At 39.1% G+C, this 20,967-nt stretch overlaps 1 protein-coding gene across 10 annotated transcripts in view; it reads left to right on the forward strand.

The window, feature by feature from the left end:
* DDHD1 (DDHD domain containing 1) overlaps positions 1–9,556 on the forward strand; it is a 79,349-nt gene extending 69,793 nt beyond the window's left edge. For 6 of the 10 annotated variants that reach the window (XM_045580560.1, XM_045580567.1, XM_036436356.2 and 3 more), the window contains 2 exons: positions 1,982–2,065; positions 6,938–9,556. In XM_045580560.1, the coding sequence (XP_045436516.1) occupies positions 1,982–2,065; positions 6,938–7,119 (266 nt within the window). In that variant the 3' untranslated portion in view covers positions 7,120–9,556. The remainder of the gene's footprint in view (positions 1–1,981; positions 2,066–6,937) is intronic. The other 4 variants (XM_045580570.1, XM_045580546.1, XM_036436387.2 and 1 more) reach the window with 1 other exon arrangement.
* Positions 9,557–20,967: the final 11,411 nt, after the last annotated feature.

Consider the following 20,967-nt stretch of genomic DNA (forward strand, 5'->3'; position numbering starts at 1 on the left):
TTAGAATGCAGCTACTATGTTTAATTTTTTTCCAGTGGACTTAAAAGGTCTAAAACCTTGAATTGTTGTGAAACACTAATACACTTACTTAGTATATATTTACTTCCAAGGGTCTAAACTTGACCCTCGGTTCTAAGTGTCCAGTAAAATAAGACTAAAAAGTCAAGTCCTATTTTCCCATTAGTTTATATAAGGAAATGTATATTCTGAAACCAGCCTACTTCCTTTCTGTAACTATGGGAAGAGGAAAACTTTCTCTAGAGATGTTTAAATATTTTATTTCAGATATTTAAAGACTTGTTTTCTTACTGTGTCTGCTGCTCTAAATTTCAAAATGGCCAGCATTGCCATCTGTAAAACATGCTTAAAAGGAAGTTCAGTTGTGACCTTTTAGAAGCTGGATCTTTCTCCAAGTGAACCCCACCCCAGGACTAATTATCCTGGACATTGGACATTTCTATTTAGACCAATGGCATTTTTTAACTTGATCTTATCTTTGTCAGATTCTAAGTGCTGGAAATTCTTTAATTGCAAGCCTTTTGAATGCTGCCTAGAAAATTCATTTTATACTTTGATATTTGTACAAATTTCATATGTTCTTATAATTCCTATACTATTGGTGACTTAAGCTCTCACTTCTACTTAATATCAGGATTGTGATTGTGAAAATACAAACGTCTGTTGTAACATGCAGATGTTAAAAGAAAACTACTGAGGAAAAATAATTTTTCTCAAAGAATCTTGTGACAGGATAGATAAAAAGTCACAATTCCTCATAATGTTAATGCACAACAAAGATGCTAGTCAATAGTGGGAAGAATGGGAGAACAAAAAGAGCAAAGTAAGTAGCACAAGAGAAAGGACAGTGAAGACAGAGACAATCTATAGGATCTGAGGGAGGAAAACTGATTTTTAGTTTTTGGGGTTTTTTTAACATAGTAATATTCAAAATGATAGAGAGAAACCTGTTGTATTATTTCAGGACAATGGTGAATAGAGGTGCTTAGCTGTATTGCATCATATATTTTAATAGCTTAAAAAAATACATTTGCTGTCATTCTTACATATAAATTCTTTGTTGGGCCTAATGGTAAATTTCTAGTCAACTATACACACAACTAAGTCTGAGCTAACCATGAATCTTGTTCACATATATTCATCTCTAGATATAGATATACGTAACTATTAAAATTGGGCCACTACTCCTATATTAGAATTCTGTCTTTTAAATCAAATCCTCAAGATTTGCCTTACTAATTCTTGGACTTGCCTCAAAAATATGCTCTTCTGTGTAATCCTGATTTAAACAAATTGTTAAGTCTTAATTGCTATTTTGGCTATCTTTTGCAAATCATAAAACTTGTTTAAACCTTCCTTTTGGAATTTGGTCATTGTGATTAGGTAATTCTGGCTTCTTTCCTTCTTTCTGCTCACCTTCATTGCCTCGGTTATTCTCCATAATCTATTCTGAATCTGCCAACTTTGATTCTCTCTTTCTTGAAGGTAAGATGAACATAGGCTTTGATTTCATGATCAATCAGGGTTTCTCTCTTTGAAGAGTAAGTTCTATCAGTTGTCATCAATTTGATGGCACTAACTAATCTTCATTTCTTTTTAAAAGTCTAGGTTTATTCCTAGTGGTTTTACTATTTCATTTCTTATGCTCTCCTGTGTTTGTAATATAAAAAGGAAAGATCTATTTCTTGCAGCATTATTTTTTCTCTAGATCAGAACTTAAATGAATTACACATTCTAGGGATATCTGGATGTTAACAGATTGACATTTTATTTCAAAATTAATTAGGCTTACATTTTTCATGAAAGAAATCTTTACAAAAATCAAAATATGCACTTCTTTATGTAGGCTAGGTTCAGTCTGCTTATTTGAGAGGACTGTCCTGACTTTTGGCCACTGCATCATTGAAGGCCATTTGTAACTATCAGCCAACACTTTACAGCATCTTGTGTTTTCTTTTCACAGATTTCAGACTTCAGGAGTCGTTCTTAAGTCTCCCACATCTTCTTTTTCCGGAAAATGTAATGCAGAATAAAGATAATGCCCTCGGTATGGTATATGTTAGGAATAGCATTCAGAATACTATGAAAATGCTCTCTACTTAGAGAGTTCTGCTCATTGAAAAATTGTATTACTTCTATGAAATCAGCCTATAGACTATTTTATGTTTCTATATTTCTAATCTTAAATGGTAGTGATTCTGAAACTCAACGTTGATTAATGCCTTATGTGCTAAAATATATGATATTCCTACAGAGAAGGAACCTTTAGAGAGGGAGAAAAGCACAAGTCATTTTTTCCTTCTTTGTTATCCTAAAGGCTTCACTATATTTCTTATGTACTACACTAGATATAAAAGGTTTTCATACCATAAAGGATGTAGTTATTTCTAGCTACTTCAGATATTAGTAACACTACCACTTAGTGCTGATACTAAGTATGTCATAGCTGATATCTGGTTTCAGTACAAATACAGTGTGTCACCAAAAAATGTATACATATTTTTAATAGCTGATAGCTCAATTTTTAGAATGAAATGTATATTAATAAACACTGCGATAAAAATTATTCAAAGTACATTTTTTAAGACACCCTCTATTTAATACTCTTTGGAAGGGTAGGTTTGCTTTAAAAAATTAGTTTTGGATGCAAGAGATGTTTTCACTCTCCTTCAGTAGATTCTAAATATCATGAAGGATTAATCTTGGCAGTTTAAATTATTTTTATCAATTTTCCTTTTTCCACAATTCCTTACTTTTTCCTTTTTTTTTTTTTTTTTTTTTTTTTTTTTTTTTTTTTAAATAATGTGTTTTGTCTTTAACAAAAGATATGTTACAGGTTTTTCTTTGGATGTTTTAACTATATCCAAATCACAATATCTGTATTTGCTTGCCTTTTTTTCTGTTTTCAAAACAACTCTTACTTGATAAAAGTTTTAAAATGTTTTAGTATAACAAGCTGATTTCATTTTTTTTGTGGTTGTTTCTCCCTAGTAGTTTGTGTTGATCTAACTCAATGAATTCCCCTCGAGAAATGAGCTTATGAAAGTGCTCACTCTGGTCTCTGCTCATGTAGTTGTTCCTTATGTAAAGAAATAATTCAGTTTGCATATTTAGTTGGAGAAAGGAAAATCAGTCTATTCATACATCTGTCCTGCATTCAAGCAGCTGTTATATCCACTGTCTTAAAGCCTTCCCAACTACATAGGCTGTTAGACCACTAATCGTAACCACACCAAAGTAACTCATTTGGTAATATGTATATGGCTCCTATTTCTCTTCCCCTGTTTTTATTCATTCTAGATTAAATGTTTATCAGGAGCCAAGATACCAAGGTAGTCAACTAGAAAAGATTCCAAGATGAAACAGGCTTAGGTACTGCCCATAAAGATGTTGCTTACTTTTTAGTAAGACATCCATGTTGACAAGCCTTGTGCACAAAGGAATCCTCTGATGAAAGCACAGTACTGAAGACACTTCCCTTCACTCTGCTGTGGACTGCAGACATTTGCTTTGGAGAATAGGGAGGGAAATATGCTCATCTGCATGTCTCCCCGGGAAAGAAAATAATCCATTTTTTTAAAACATATAAGCAAACTGCTGATGATTATTAGAAGCCAACATTTTTTTCTCGTTTTGACTTCTCTCCAGCTGTTCAGGAATCTTATTCTTTTCTTTGTGAATAGGAGAATTCTAGCACTTAGTCTAGCACCAAGAAAGAGAAAGAAGGATAAAGTGACAATTTTATGTTTTTTTCTCTTTGACTTAACTCAGTGAGAGAAACTGAGGGAAAACTACCAAGCTGTGTTGTGCTGCCCATTCTTTATATGGTAACTAGAGGATCGGTACATGAAATTCGTGTGCTGGCGGGGGTGGGGGGAGCCCAGAATCACTCAGCCTTGCCTGCACCCTCTCACAGTCCGGGACCTTTCCCTTCTTATCACCCACCTGCTCACTGCTCTTTTTTACTGCTGGGCTCACTGTGGCGGAGGTGGGAGAGGCTCCTGCCACCTCTGCTGCACTCACCAGCCATGAGCCCAGCTTCTGACTGAGCAGTGCTCCAGCTATGGGAGTGCACTGACCACCAGGGGGCAGCTCCTCTGTTGAGTGTCTGCCCCGTGGTGGTCAATGCACATCATAATGACCGGTCATTCCACCATAACAGTCGCTCGGCTTTTATATAGATAATAGGAAAGTAGATCCATGGCAGTTCCAGGTAGATTTGGGCCCACTTTGGGCAAGGCAACTCACAGCACATACAGGGTGGAGCAAAAGTAGGTATACAGTTGTTTGTATGAAAAATAATATAAAATACTAATACAAGAGTAAACTGTTTTTGCATACTCGCAACTATAAACCTACTTTTTCCCACCTGTATAGAATGGTGCTGTCCTATAGAATCTCAGTCCCTTGGGAAATCTCTATACATCGGAGAGAAGGTGAGACATAAGCCCACCTAATTCTATCCATCCACCTGCAGAATCAATACAAATGTGAGGTTAGCCACACCAGCAGCCAGACTGCTTGATGTAAACTGTTTAAGGAAGGTGCAAGTCAAACGGTTTCATCAGATACAAGCTGGCTACCTAGATCCCATTTGGTAGGAACAAACTAAGGTAAATAAAAAGGGATATGGAGGGCCAGTCAGTTAACAATTATTAAAGTCCCTCTAGGTGATAAGAATAACAAGGGTAACAATTAAATTAGGCATTTCACTGTCTAATACATGAAAGGCAGTGCTGCACATAAGATTAGCATAGTAAGAATAAATTTTAGGTCCATAATATTAAAGTGGAGGCAATAGCACTTGTTATAACAAGTCTCACACTCTGACTTTAAAACACAGTTCAATTTAAGATTAGTTAGACTAGGTAGTAAGATATTCTACAGTAGCATTTTAAAGGGAATAGTTAGAAGTTATTTGGTGGTTTTCACCAATATTCATGCATAGGTTTCTCATCTTTTCTGTTTCTCTTATTTCTCCTTTTCCTTTATAACTAACTTCACCTTGACTCTTTCTCATCGTGCTTGAAAATTCGTTTCCTCTTTTATCATCTTCCTGTCTGTTGTGCCAGAATGTACCTCCAGTGTCACATGGAACACAGAAGATAAAAGAAACAGACATTACTACTCAGCTTCCACATACGGCTTTCAACTATTTCTAATTTATGGATTAGCTTATTATAATTTAAATGAGGAAAATGACAGTTTAAAAAAACCTTATAAAAGCCTCTGTCTATATATCTAACAAATGGTTTAATAACCTAATTGGTATTTCATGCTGCTGGAATGTAAACCTTACTGGAAAATGTATAGTTGGATACATGGACATTTTGTGTCAGAAAAGAACAAGTGAATAGAAAAGTAACAACTGTAGCCCTGGCCAGATAGCTCAGTTGTTAAGAGTGTTGTTTCCCACACACTAGGGTTGAGGGTTCGATCCCCAGTCAGGGCACACATAAGAATCAACCAATTAATTTGTAAATTGGTGGAACTAAAAATTGATGTTTTTCTCTCCCTCTCTCTCTAAAATTCAAATTTTAAAAAAAGAAAAATAACAACTGTAGATGCATTTTTAAGTCACCAAATAGTATTGTCACAAAATAGTTGTTAAAATAAGTATTTGCTTAACATTTATATGAAATTAGTCTCTAGAACAATATGATTTCCTATATGCAATTACCAAAGTTTCGGTATAAAACAAAACCCAACAACTTCTCCAACCTCCTCCTCAATTTTTGCCAGTTTCCACTTTTCACATCTTCCGGCTCTGGACAGTGAACAGACTTTCTATGTCTAAGTAGTAGTGACCGAGTGTTTTTTGTTTTGAAGATGGACCCTTCAAAATACTGACTATTTGGCTCACTCACAATTTTAAAGGAGTTAGATGCTGAAGATCAAAATACTAATTTTCTAAGTGTTTTTCCTCTAAGGATTTATTAAATGAATTGATTGAAATTTTTCTGTAGCCTTGATTTGTTACTGTGATTTTTTTCTCTAACAGGTATTATTATACAAGGATTTTTTGTGGATTTTAGAAAAGATGTGATTAAATTCACTGAATTGTTGAGTGCAGCATTGTTACAAATGAAGTCCTTCTCCCCAAGGATCAGCACTCTTCCTCCCAGTTTAATGTTCCCAGCCACAGCAGACATTTATTGAGCACATGTATGTTCCACATGTTGGGCTCTGCTAGCTGGACAAAAATCTAGGCTGCCAAGTGGGAAAGAAAACTATGGAACTGTAAAAAGATGGTTATCTTATAGAGTATCCCCAGAGCTCTGGAGGGGCCATTAGTGACCTCTTGCACTCCCACAGGTATTATTGCATGAAATCCTGGCCCATAATTCTGCAGGAGGGCTGCTTTCCTTATTTTACAGGTTAGGCACAAGGGAAAGCCAGCAATTGAGGGCCCCCCCCCCCTTTTTTTTCCTCCAAATATATCAACTGAAATTATTTAATTTTGGGGAGAGAAGGAAGGGGGAGAGAAAAATCAATCAGCTGTGTCCTGCACACCCTCTTGTAGGAATCAATCCTACAACCCGGGCATGTGCCCTAACCAGGAATCGAATCATGACCTGGTTCATGGGTTGACACTCAAACCACTAAGCCACATCAGCCTGGTAGTGAATTTTTGTTTGTTTGTTTTCTTAAGTTATTATTCCATATTAACCTGGGCACACAAAAAAAGGACTTACCACATAGAATCCTGAGGTAATAAGGCTCTTCTGAGCTTTTCCCATATAATTAGAGTGGAAAGTCACTTTAAAATATATATACATATTTATCATTAGAAGAATCACTTCTATTAGCTAAATTTTTATCCTCAACTCGTAAGTCTATATGGAACCTTTTTTATTGTAATAATTTATTCATTTGTTTGATTCCTTTTTCTTTTTCTTTTCTTTTTTTCTTTTTTTAGTGGAATTGGATCACAGAATTGACTTTGAACTCAGAGAAGGACTTGTGGAGAGCCGCTATTGGTCAGCTGTCACGTCACATACTGCCTATTGGTCATCCTTGGATGTTGCCCTCTTTCTTTTAACCTTCATGCACAAACATGAGCACGATGATAATGCAAAACCCGATTTAGATCCGATTTGAAATCGTGAAAGACATTAATGGTCCAATAATGATTTTTTTCTATTAAAGTATGTGTGTCGAGATACAGAGATTTCAGGTTTAAGTATGTTTCAGTTTTGTTTAGAGCAAGAAATGTTTGAATTTAAAAGCACTTTATTTTATTTAAAAACATTTTTTCAGTCCAAAAGAATTTACAGTTTTCATCATTTTAATTACGAGTCTGATAGAACCCCCTGCAGAGAATCAAGCAAGACCTGGAAGTAAGGAACATTTGGGTAAACTTCAAGGTTTTAAATCGCAATCTAATTTCTCCCAAATATAAAGACATATTAATAAGTTGAATGTAACGTATTAATCAAAATATGTTATAAATCTAAAATGGTCAGTATGTAGAATATTCTATGTAAAGATCATAAGGTGGTATCATTGTTTTAGATTTCCACAATTCCTTTGAAAAAGGAGTGTAACAGATTTAATGTTTTGAATTTAACTTGTTTAGCAAAACTAATGCTAAAAGAGAAACAATATTTGAACTACTGTATTTATAATTTATATTTCTGACAAATTGCTTTATTTCAATGTATGAAACATTGTTTTTTTAAATGTTTTCTTTGAACAATTTAAGAAGCACATTTATTTTCTATAGTGTTAAGGCCCTTTTTTTTTTTTTAGAACTTATCTTTGTACTCTTCAGATGAATATATAGACACTGTGGCATACCTTGAGTATTTTTTTTTTCATTAAAAACTTGTAGTTTCACAAAATAACACTAGTTGAATTATTTTGAAAAAAAGGAACCTTTTATTATGTCACATGTATCTCAGAGAAAGCTAAAGACTTCTAAACTTAACATAGTACTCCATAGGGAGTACATTTCATTAACTTTACTGGAAAATTTAGTAAACTTTTTTGGAATCAGGAATATGACAACTATTTTAAATATATAAACATCTATGTGCCAAACAACATAAAGGGACAGAGTGCCACTAACAGGTTCTATTTTAAAAGTGTTTCAGAAAACATGATTGAGACACAAGGCACAATAGATCAGAATTCCAGGGCATTAGAAGAGTTTTCCTCGGCTTAATCATTTCCACAGTGCTTTTCATCTGATGAGCTCAAAGTGCTCTAAGAGTCAATAGTCCATGTAGTGGCTCCTCGAGGTAAGTAAATGAGTGTTTTTTTCATGTTACATGTTAATACACGAAGGCACCAAAACATGTAAAGTGCCTTGAATTAGATAACAGAAGAGCTCAGATTGAAGCAAGATCATATTCTTTGATAGCAATGACTAATAATTCACAGGTTACCTTTTATTATAGTAGTTTGCAAATGGTAACAGAAGTTGTAATTCATAATTTGGAGAAATGACTGAAGCTGATATTTTACTCTGCTTGTCTTACACATTCTTGGTTCTCACACACAAAGGAAGAGTCACCCAGAGGGGATCAGTAGCTGTCTCTGCCACAACCATCCTCGTTTCTGAGTGGCTTCCACTAGGTTCCACTTAAGGTGCTGTCTTCACTTACCGCACAGGATCTTTCTAGCTTCCAGAAACCGTCAGCCTGGTGCACAGTTGGCCAATTGCACATCTCGCCTTCTTTCTTTATAAGGCAGTGGGATCTGTAGCTTACCTGTAGGTTTTACTCAGCACCATCAGTCAGTCCTCTTGTCTGTTTTGGCCTTTCATTGAATTTGCACAACATAAAACACTCCTTTTTAGTGTTTAAAAAGATTCCAAGGTTCCATGACCCAATATGTGACTACGAAACCCTTGCTATAAAAGGCTTTTGATGAGATCTTAGCAAAACTGAAGTAATCTCTTCTGAATTTAGAGATTCCTGTAAACTCAGGTCATTTTCATACCCTGCTTATTTCCTAGGTCTAACTTAGTTCTCAGGAAAGTTCAACGCATCTCATACAACTGTTAGTAAATGCTTGAGCATACGTTGCTGTGGGTAGTATGGCACTCAAATGCCTAAGAGCTTTAAGGAATTCATTCTTAACCACTAGAGTGTGAAGAGCCCTTTTTGAGTTTAATATTAAGTTTAAAAACATATATTCCCATAACTGTAGAAATATATTGGCTTCCCATTTTTCATATCCAGAAAACAAAATCAAACTTAGCCACATGGAATTTGAACCCTTGGAACAACAGTTAAAACCCCCTTTTCAAAATGAGATAGCCCAGATTCCTGGGCAGGTGTTTTGTTTTCAGCTCATTACTTCATCAACAGAGATGGCAGTTCTGACTTCACAGTACTCTTCTTGTTTCCATGTCTGCATGTTATCATGTAATGTACTTGTTTATACTCAAGTAATATACAGAATATGTATGATTTTGGCTTGATTTAGAAGCTAAGTCAGTTACTGAGTAACATTTTACAACTTTATTCCAGCAAGTACTAAATTGGCCAAAAAGATTTGTTTTTTTATACCATTAAAATTTTATTCTCTATTTTGTGTACATGCTATGATGATTCTTTTGATTACTGGTCAGATCGTTCAATTTTAATCCAGTTAGGCTCCCTAGGGTTATTTAAACTTAAAATGAAAATGTTTTTAGATTAAATTTTGTTTTATTTTTACTTTAAAATTAGCCTTTGCTAAAGCCTTTTCTTAGTTTATACCTTTATTTTTTAATAGTAATTATACTTATAATCCAGTGTCACTCTGTTTTGGAACATAATTATAAAGTATACTCTTTTCCAATAACTACTCCTTTATATGTGAAGCAAGCGTGGGAATCTTGTTTTATTTATTTCTGTCAAACTGCATCTGTCAACCTCTGAAAATTCTCACACTGAGCATGTTCTATGGAAGCCCTCTGTGACATGTAAACATTCATTCTCTTCCTCGCTGTGTTTTATTGTGGACTGAAGCATCCTGCTCTCCAAAGCATTGCTTCAAAACCCCACATCCCAGCTCTGTTCCTGCAAAGAGTAGACAGGAACAGAAAAGTCGCCAGTGCAGTGTCACAGCCGGTGCCCCCATGCACTGCTGTGGTGTCAGACCTACCCCAGGGGTTTCACTGGGAGGCCTGGACGAGGGGAAATTAGTGAATTGCTGTTTGATTAATTAGGTTGGTTAATATTTCTGTCTTTCCAGCTTCTAAAAAGGCTTTGGGACAACGGCGGAAACTAATTTGAGTGTATGTTTTACTGTTGTTTTGTTTAATCTTTTGTTAGGGCGGAAATGAGGGTTAAAAAGGGGGATGTTAAAGAAGGGTCAGGACAGGGTACAAAAAGGATATGGCAGTCAGATGCTGGAGAACTGGAATATGACTAACCCGTGTGACTGTTGGATAGTTGACTTCTGCAGTTATTCTCAGATTGCCTCTTGTCTTGCTCTGCTGCCATCTCTAAGCCTCAGCCTCTGCCAGGAATCAGATGGTGCCCTGGCTGAACTGGAAGCACATTCATTAAATATTTTTGTGGTTAGGCATGGGCAATATGTATAGTTCCCTAACGTTTATAACCCTTTGCCTACAAGAAAAACAGAGCACACTTGGCAGGAGGCATCCCCATTGAACTCTGTTACCTCGAAGATGGGCCTAGGGAACTCCCACACCACCTTCCTCATTTCTCCTTTTGCATCAACCAAGGGCAGAAGGAAGTTGCCAAGGAAATGTTTATAGTATTGAGCTTAGGGTAGTATACAGAATGGCAGGATATAGGATTTCATCTCAAAGGTCTCAGTTTGTAAACATGAGTGCTGTGATGGAACAGCCCAGGTTTCATACTTTAGTGGATGTTTGTGATCATTTTCCAAAAAAAAATCTTAAAATTTCTGTGTGTGAACAAATTTTAGAGATCATCTAGTCCAACCCTGTGTGGGTTTTTTTTATATATATTTTTATTGATTTCAGTAAGGAAGGGAGAGGAAGAGTGGTAGAAATATCAGTGATGAGAGAGAACCATTAATTGGCTTCCTCGTGAATGCCCCACAAGGGATTGAGCTCACAACCTGGACCTATGCCCTGATGAGGAATCGAACCGTGACCTCCTGGTTCATAGGTCAATGCTCCACCATTGAGCCACCATGGCTGGACACCCTATTTTAGTTCCATGCGAGCGTTTAAATAACATAGAGGTCATGGAAAGGAACGTGATGGGATAGTACATTAGGTTCAGCCCAAAGATTCAATGAAAGACTACACAACAGAAAGAGGGAAGAAGTGAAGTCTCCAAGGAAGGATATCGTGAACAACAGGATTCTAGAGCTGGAAGGGGTATAGAGATCGTTTTCCAAAGCGTGCTCTGCGGATGTTAACAAATCATTCAGAAAATAAGTTGGGAAATGCCAAATGTAAAAGATTCCTTTACAGCAAGACTTTGGGAGCCTTTGACACAGAAAGTGAGTCTGGTGCTATGGGGGAGGGAGGAGGGAGGAGAATTTTCTAAGCTTTTTAACCAGACTTTTAAAAAATTGGAACATACTTAGAGAATTGCCCACCACACTTAATTCCTATTATGAAGATTCATCCCTTCCTGTGAATACTTCATTTGACAAGTGGCCCTCCCTACCCTTTAAGATCACATGGCCAGCCAAAGACAGAATTAGAACCTTGTCCTAACTGCCAGCTATATCTAAGACCACACTACCTATTTCCTTCCCCTGGTAGGTAGGGAATTCCTAAAGGTAGAAATGGCCCCTCTGTTTTTGCGCCTCCTCCCAATCCCTTACCCCAGCCCTCTTTGTAATTTGATGCTTTAGGTGCTGCAAACTCAGAATACCTCCAGGCTTGAGTTCCCTGGGGTCCTCTATTCCCTGACCCTCTTAAAAGATGCCCTCCCTGGTCCGGACAGCCTTCCTTTCAGTTTCAAACCCAGAGTATCCAGGAAAAAGAAAAGCAAAAGGGTGAAAAACAAAAATACCCAGGAAACATTTTATTTTTTACTCCAGTGACCAATGTAAATTTGGTAGGGAAACGTTGCATAGTGTAAAATGTTTAATGTTCCTTTCATTCTCATGATGTTTATATATAGCCTTTTAGCAATGTATTATAAGCAGACCCTTTTAAAATAGTTACAACATAGGTTAACTAATGGGAATTTTAAATTCTAAGTGATACACATTTTGGAGAATGGGAGAAAAGGTTTTGCCTTTATAAATGGTATAAGTGTGTGTGTGTGTGTGTGTGTGTGTGTGTGTGTGTGTGTGTGTTCTCTCCCCAAAAATAGTCTCTTGGCAAATCATAAGACTTTTCCTCTGTCTTTGTGTTTGAGGAGGTTGTGGGAGTGTGCTTAGTATTGTCTGTTACCTTATGGTTTTTCGTTTATACACAACAGGGTGCAACTTGCTTCCTCCCCACCCTGCAGTTATCAGGATGTGTTGGAAAGCTATTCTTTAGGAAGATTACATCTGGTCTTCTGTTGGAGTAAGATGAAAAACAAGTATATTAACACTTCACCTTTAATGCTTTCGCCTGCAAACATCAGATATCTGTGAGCACCATTCATCTCTTCCCTTGACTGCACCCACACTCACTACCATCTCTGCTTGATCTCTGAGAATAGTTGATTTCCTGTGTGCTTTTTGTTAAAGGTGTAACTATTTTCTGGCTGTCGTGGTACATACATCTCTGCCAGGAAGCACCTGGGGAGTCCTTTGCTCTTTGCTCTTTGCTCGTAGGTACATTTCTCTGAAGCAGCTGGCACTGTGACTCTCCTAAGACCCCAAAGTTGCTTTTTCTCCATCTATGTATGTATGTCTATATGTATGTATGTATCATCCAAAATGTGTTTATTGGGATGGTTTTCCACTTGTCTTGAGTTGAGGTGCTTTTAGTGCTGCTTCCTTCTGAAGGAGCATCCTCTGTAAGCCTTGCTTTTCCTCCTCCTGGCGGACAGAGAACAGTGAAGCAGCCCACCCACAACACTACCGTTTGTGGCTACAGATGGTGGTGACTTTATAGCATCCCGGGCATTTTACATCCGTGAAGTAGGGACTGGGGCTCTGCACCGGGCGCTGCTGCTGTGTCTCCTCTCCTCTTCTGGAGAGGGATGGGGGAGGTCCTTGGAGAGAGGCATGTTGTGGGGAGGTCGTCACCGCCGGAAAGGCGTGTTTTCTCAGCTGCTGTGGCCTCCTGTTAGGGTCCCTCTCCTTAACAGTACTAATCGCTCTCATGACTGCGGTACCAACTAAGTGGCCTTTTTCCTTCCCTTCGTTACTGGTTAATTTTCTCAGCTCCTCAGTTTTACTGAAGGATTGTTCCTGTTTTTATCTCTGGAGTGATCAGTTTGGATGGGGGGTGAAGGGAAATACACATTGTAACTTTGATTTTAGAATTGTCTGGTTTTTATATTTCTCAATTAAAACTGAATAATTTCTTTTTGTTGTTGTTAATCCTCATCTGAGGATGTTTTTTCCATTGATTTTTAGAGAGAATGGAAGGGAAGGAGGAAGGGGGAGAGAAACATTGGTGCAAGAGAGACACATCAATTAGTTGCCTCCTCCACACACCCTGCCTGGGATCCGGGATTGAACCTGTGACCCTTGGGTGTGCAGGCCAACACTCTAACCACCGAGCAACACTGAATAATTTTAAGGCAGTGAGTTAAGTGTAATTTTCTGGATTATACTGTGTTTCTCTAGCTAAATTGATCCATCTGTCACCTCATTCACCAAAAGCAAGTAATTGTGCCCTATAGTAAACAGCCTACGAGAATAGGCTGATCTAAGCATTCTTGGGCATGTAACCCTCCTGACTCTGTACAGTTCCTGGTTATCCTCCCAAAAAGTTTATGAAGAATGAATAATTTTAAAATCTACCTACAGATGAGCTATGATCACTAACCTCCTCCTCGGAGGGTTGGTGACTATGATGGCACACTGCTTCGCTCAAGAACATCAGAGGATAGAGTACACATATAAGAAAAGATTAGCACATTGTGATCTTCCAGAGTATAATCAACTCACAACTTCTCAGTTCAGGGTTCAAAAGATAATGTGGTTCTCAGGCTGATCTGAAGGTAGGTTGACTAGTCAAGCCCCAAAACCCATGCAGATTGCAACTACTGCTGCATTTCCATTTACCTTCCCAATCCCCACCCTTTGGGTGGTGCCAGACTCACTGAACAGGGGTTTGTTTTTTATTATATTTTTATTGATTTCAAAGAAGAAGGGAGAGAGAAACATCAATAATGAGAGAATCATTTGTTGGCTGCCTCCTATATATTCCCCACTGGGGATCAAGCTGGCAACCCAGGCATGTGCCCTGACTGGGAGTCGAACTGTCACCTCCTGTGGATCATAGGTTGATGCTCAGTCACTGAGCCACACCAGCTGGCTGCACAGTGAGATTTTAGATACATGTAAGAACCCAGGAACTACAGTGCTAGACAAAGTCATCCCCTGAAATGTGGTATTAGATTGGAAAAGAAAGGTCCAGGATGTAGGGATGACATAGAATTGAGGTGGAACAATGTGAGGATGGGAGGAAGAAATGGCAAATGTGGGGAAGGAAGGAGACTTGGTGCATGATCGTGATGGTCTGACAACTTAGACATTTCAGAAAAGTTAGCCCAGAAGCTGTTTCTGAGAAAGGGGAATGAGGTGCTGTATGTCTGATCACAGCATTCCTTTGACTGAAGCCTTTGAGAGCTGCATTTATCATTGGAGGTTCCTCACAGCCCAGTCCAACTTCGGCCTGATCTGCCACTGCCTGCCTTCAGCATCAGATTTCTGTCACAGCAAACTGCATGCCATTCAAAAGTGCATGCATTTTATTTATTGTAGTGATTACCTGTTGTTTTTATCTGCCCAACAAATTTTCTCCTGGGTCCTCCCCATCTCCTTATGAAGGACTGCCCTAGCCCTGCTCACGCCATGTGAGTCTAATAGGCTACAGATCCTAGAACAGTCTTTGCAACTTTCCTCACTCCTGGTTAAAATCATGCTCTGATTTGTGTAAGTCTCTATTAGCACAGCTCAGATGCAGCACCATGTACATGACCAAGTGAGAAGTACCATACTTCCCGCCCCATGAGCCAGCATGAGCCCAGAGATGGGCACATGACCCAAACCAGACCAAGCAGCAGCCCTCCATAAGATTTTATTTGCTGGCCCTGAAATGTGGATAGCCTTCTACGGCTATTCAATATAATCCAGTGGCACATGGTGTGATATGAGCATGGAGCCATCGGTGGCCAGGTTCCATCCTTTTTTTCAAACACATGGGTTGTGTCCACCTGCTGTGGGGGAGAAGGCAGTTTATACACAGGGACAAGGCAGGAGGTCTTGGGGAGCTGAAGCAAATGCCATCTCTAGATTTCCCAGTTACACTTTTTTAGCTTAAGCTATTTTCAGATGGGTTTCTATCTCTTAGATCCAGAAGAGTTCAAGTTAGTCATCATTTGAGCAAAAATAACCTCCATATCCCTAGTGGGACTTCTGTCCTTGAGATAGTGTCTCATAAAGCTTTTCTCCAATCCTCTGAAATTAATAACCACTTCTGAATCTCCTGTCACAGTCCCTTCAGGCTGCTATAGAAAAAAACAAACATTCCGGGTGGCTTATAAACATTTCTCACAGTCCTGGAGGCTGAGAAGCCCCAGATCATGGCACCAGCAGACTCGGAGTCTGTGAGAGCCCTCTATCTCCTGGCTGTCTTCTCCCTGCAACCCCACATGCCAGAAGGCGCTGTTACAGGGCACTAATCCCATTCATCCTCTACCTTCATGACCTAGTCACTTCCCAAAGGCTCCACCTCCAAACTATCACATTAAGGATTCGGTCTCAACATGTGAATTTGGGGAGATGTATTCAGTGCATAGTGCCACCATTAACAATACCTCAGTAGCTGCACTGCATTCATTTGCCTTGATTTGGGGTTTGATTACAGGTCTCATTCCAACTCCTTTGCAATTCTTTGAAGGTAGGGAGCATGTCTTAATCATCATGGGACCTCCCACAGGGCATCACCTCATAGGTGCTTCAGTTTATTAAATTATGTATATCTAGACTGGTGCTATGCTATGCATTTAAAAATATAAACACTCCTACTTTCATAGAGTTTACACTCTAGTAGGGAAATCACATGTCCAAAATCCATGGAAATTTCTGAATTGGAAGAAACCTTGAGAAAAGGTAAACTCTACCTGGGATCAGACAAAAGAGACCTTGCTTTGTTCACCACCAAATTAATGGATTAAAATAGCTCTAAAGATGCAGCAGAAGAGCGTGAAGGATATGTCAGGATGAGCTTGAAAATAGAACTTGGGTGTACCACTTTAAAAGACTGTTGTACCTATGAAAATGGAAAATGCCTAACTACATGTTTAGAATTACAGGCACTCCACAACCTGTGCCCCACAGTGACTCAGTGACAGTTCCCTGCTGATCAAGTACTTCCTTCTAAGGTGACCAGATGTCCCGCTTTTGGCGGGACAGACCCGATTTTTAACAATTTGTCCCTCGACCTGATTTTTGGAAAGAATTTTTGGAAAAGGGACGTCTGGTCACCTTATTCTTGCCATATGCTATTCCCTAAGCATAACCGCGTATGTTCACAGCTCTCTACCTTTGTACTTACTGTCCTCTCACCCCAGCATTTGCTGTGTTTCCCTCCATTTATTGATCTTTTACTTATTCTGAAGTATTCACTGCATTCATAAATGGGGGGAGGGTCTTCAGTGCATTTCCAATTCCTTCCAGTTCTCTATAGCAGATAGTACTTTAAGACTTAACCTCTGCAACTGAAACATTATGGAAGGGAGGACTCGCAAAGAAAAGATGGAGTTCATGGGAAGTGAGAGTTGATCAATTAGTTTGCCTTTGTGAGAGACAGTATCGCGTTTTGTTTATAAAGAACTCCCATTCATTTTATTTACAAAGAAGGGAATGTATTCTAAGTGTCAAATAGCAATTAGCAAGATCCACAACCTTTTTGGAGGCTAAGGATCACCTGTACCTCAATATAAATGCACCCCAAGATAAGTCCCTCCGCAAAACATCTGCCTCTGATGGTTGACTGGCCACGTGGTGTATTAACGATGACTTCTGTGGGAAGAATCACAGCTCAGTGAGAAGAAAGGCCTAGTCAGGGAGTCAGCACTCACACAGGTGGTGTGAGTGGACAGTCGCCTAGGCAGCAGAGGGCATCTTTGGGGGCTGTCTGAGCCCACACCTCAGAGTAACGCCAACTTAGACATTCGTTTCTGACACCTCAAATCCTGGGGATTTTTCTCAACCAGATGTATGCTTATAAAGATTTGCTACTACCACCTGTTTCGAAGGTTTCTCTGCTCATGTTTCCCCTAAAAAGATTCAAGGATACATCTACATACACAGGAGTGGAAGCTTACTAGCCAGATCGATTAAATTTTCAATCGTGTGGCTATTAAAGTCATTGTTAACATGGACGGGTCTGCTGTTCTATTAATAGATGCCTTAGGTGTGTTTCCTCATTCAATGTGCCCCGTACCCCTATGAGGTAAATACCGTAGTTAGGCCTTATTTTCCAACAAGAAAACCAATCAAGAGGCAGGAAAGTTTAGGTAAAGCCCCCAGGCACACAGCTGCAAGATGATGGTGGCGTGGCCCCGTGGAAGTCAGCACTCACACGGGTAGCGCTTAAGCCTGTGCTCCCCACCTCCCGGGCTGCGGGCCCATTCTAGGTGGGCCTCGGGACCAGAGCCCGCACACCTGTCTCCAGTAGAGAGGCCTGAGCATAGTAACTCTGTGTCAGCATTCTAGCTAACTCTCCTGCTGGCGGTCTCGATTGCCGGGAGAACATCCACAGTGCCAGCCAGTGGGGGAGAGAGGAGCCTGTTTCCTCAGAAGAATAAACCAAAGCGAGCGCTTCCTGCTTTGCCTCCGTCAGCTGGGAGAAGGACCCGTGTCTTCACACGTGAGTTGCCCAAGGAATGTAATCTTATCTGTGTTCCTTGCAGCACAAGCAGCCGCTAAATATTCTTACCCAGGAGTAAAATAGTCCCGGGGATGGTCAGGCCACATTCCCCAGGTTTAAGAAGGCTGAAAATACCCTGTATTGTAATCTGTCATAATCCCCCGTCTTTTCCAGAATTCAGACCCTGAAACCTTTCCATCAGTTCTCTCAAACGATTAATATAGATAAAGGCACTCAGGTTCTCAGCTGTACAGGGACCCTAGGGGAGTGAAAAATTGTCACCAACAGAAACTAGAACTCCCAATCGTTTAAATCATGTGTTAGTTTCTCTGAGAGGCTTGTCAGACTCAGGTTTCCACTCATCTGAGATTCATAGAATCCTGTGACCTTGATGATTACTTAAAGCAAATTTTAAGACTCGGGAGCACAGTCCTGTTTGTAGAAAAGTATGTCTCATAGGACTTGGTTGATACAGCAATCTTATTAACATGAGAACCATAAAATTTGTGTTATTTGTCTAGACTTGAAATTGACATATGCCTCGTTTACTTTTGCTACCCATTTCTCATTTAAAAATCTTTAATATTTACAGCCTAACCTGTTACCATTATAGTGGGAATGAAAGGCAAGTGATATATGACACCATCACCATTCTGTGTTTGGAGGGGTTTCATGATTTTGGCAACCCTCTTAATGCTCAGCAGTGAGATCATTGAATCAAATAGCTATGCCGTTCATGGTTCATCTATATACTTTCATAGCTAGATTTTACAGCCTGGTCTCAGCCTTGAGAATTAAATATTTCAACATCCATACGCCTTTAACTTCGTTGCTTAAAACTTGCCCCACATTTTTGCTGTTGGCCTTTGTCCTACTTTTTGGTATGGCTCTAAACAGGCTGAGCCTTCAGTAAACTATGCTGTTCAAATTCTTGCATAACATTCCAGCTTAGAACACAGTAGTCCTTTTGTTACAGAGGAACCAGCTAAAGAATGTTCTCATTTATGGGGTAGCAAAAACCTCAGACGTTACCTATATCATACTGCTCTCCATGTTAAAAAATATTTTACCTAAGTAGGCTCTTAATTGCACATGGCACTGAAGAGAACAGTGTTGACTAAACACAAAACTATGAAGACAATATTTGTGGTGAAAATGTAATCCAAAAATACACTCAGAGACATATGTCAACACGTATGTGTGTCCTTAACTAATTCAGCAATGAATGCAAGCTCTTTCTCCGCCCTCCGTATTAGCTGAACTGGGGGTGATGGTAGGAAGTGCCCAGGTAGCCGACATAATCAACTGTTTATCAAGTGTTGGCTGACCTTTAGTGAGTGGCCAGTTGTCAAGCAAGGGTGGCATAAAGATAGTTTTTAAATCCTTCAGTTATTTATTTGAAGATTTGACGATCTTCCAGCTGCAAGGCCAGCGTGCCCAGGTATGTAACTCAGTATTTGCAACAGAAGGTTGTCCCTCAAGATCTTTTCCTTTCACAACCAATTCGCAAACTGCCCTTCCTGTCTGCACCGTGTACCATGGCTGCCTGAGCACCAGGTCAGTAAAGACTGCAGTACATCTAAAAATCATAGTCCTAAAACCCTCGGGCAGACAAATGCCATTGCTCTCAATGTCACATTCAGGAAGTCACTGGTCCAAGTATCATCTTCAGCAAATTCCCAGGCATGACCAAACTTGCTAGGAAACCAGAAGAGAATTCTGGGAAATAGGCCAGGACCCTGTGTGTTGTTATATAGCATTCAAGCCAATTGTGGTTTCAAAATTCTTTTGAGATGGTTACTCAATAATCAAAATGCATTCAACAGTGCTGGGCCGCAGATCATGATGCAAGAAACACACCGCAGACGCGTGCTTACATATCAGTAGAAAAGTTTGTTTTGTGTTATTTGAGTGAAACCTACTGGTGAGGCATTACCAAATACTAGGTATAAAACTGGATTAGGGCTTTCTATCAAATATAATCGGGCTAATCCCTTACCTTCTGTCGCCCCTGTTTTCAAAGATGCTGTGAAGAATGAGTAAGAAAACATTTTTACTTACGATGTTGTTATAAGCACAAAGAAGACAGGACTCAGAAGATATGAACAAGAAATGGTAAGCCTTTAAGAAGCTTTAACAAGTGAATCATAGTATTCCTAAATAATCTATTAATGGGGATATGATCTCAATAAAAATGCAACAGCATTTTTTTGGAAGCCAGAAAAAAATTTCTCAAATTCATATAGAAAAGCAAACAATCAATCAAACAAGGACAGCCAGGAAACCTCTTAGGGGGAAGAAATGTAATAAGGATGATCTACACCTACTATAGAGTAAGACATAGCAGAAAGCTGCCATGATCAGAGAGGAACAGTGTGTGACAAGAAAAGAGAGACCAGGGGAATACACTAAGAAAAACCAGAACTGCATCAAATAGACAGACTTAGTTTATGAAGAAAATGACATTTTAAGGAAGAAAAATCTAAACTGAAAGGACAAGATACCACTTTTTACCTATAATAATGACAAAGTTCAAAACGCTCGATAACATGCTCTGTTGATCAAGGTAGTGGGAAACAGGTACTCTTAAATGTGTGCTAGTGGGAATGTGAAGAGGTATAGCCTGTTTGGAGGGTTCAGCAACAGCTATTAAAATTGAAAATGCCCATACCCTGTAACTCAGCAATTCTGCTTTTGCAAAGCTACCCTTTAGATATTCTCATACAAGCAAATTGACCTACATATAAAGTAATTCATTGCAGAATTGGTGACAGAAAAAGATTATAAACAATGTAAATGGCCATGGATTTGGAATTATTAAATAAATGATGTTATCTCCATAAAGTGGAAGGATGTGCAGTTTAAAGATTAAGAAAATTAGCCCTGGCCAGTTTGGCTCAGTGGATAAAAGGGTTGCGGACTGAAGGGTTCCAGGTTTGATTCCCATCAAGGGCATGTACCTTGGTTGTGGGCCCATCCCCAATAGGGGGTGTGCAGGAGGCAGCTGATCAATGTTC

Source organism: Pipistrellus kuhlii, unplaced genomic scaffold (assembly GCF_014108245.1).
Source record: "Pipistrellus kuhlii isolate mPipKuh1 unplaced genomic scaffold, mPipKuh1.p scaffold_m20_p_1, whole genome shotgun sequence".
Classification (NCBI taxonomy): domain Eukaryota; kingdom Metazoa; phylum Chordata; class Mammalia; order Chiroptera; family Vespertilionidae; genus Pipistrellus; species Pipistrellus kuhlii.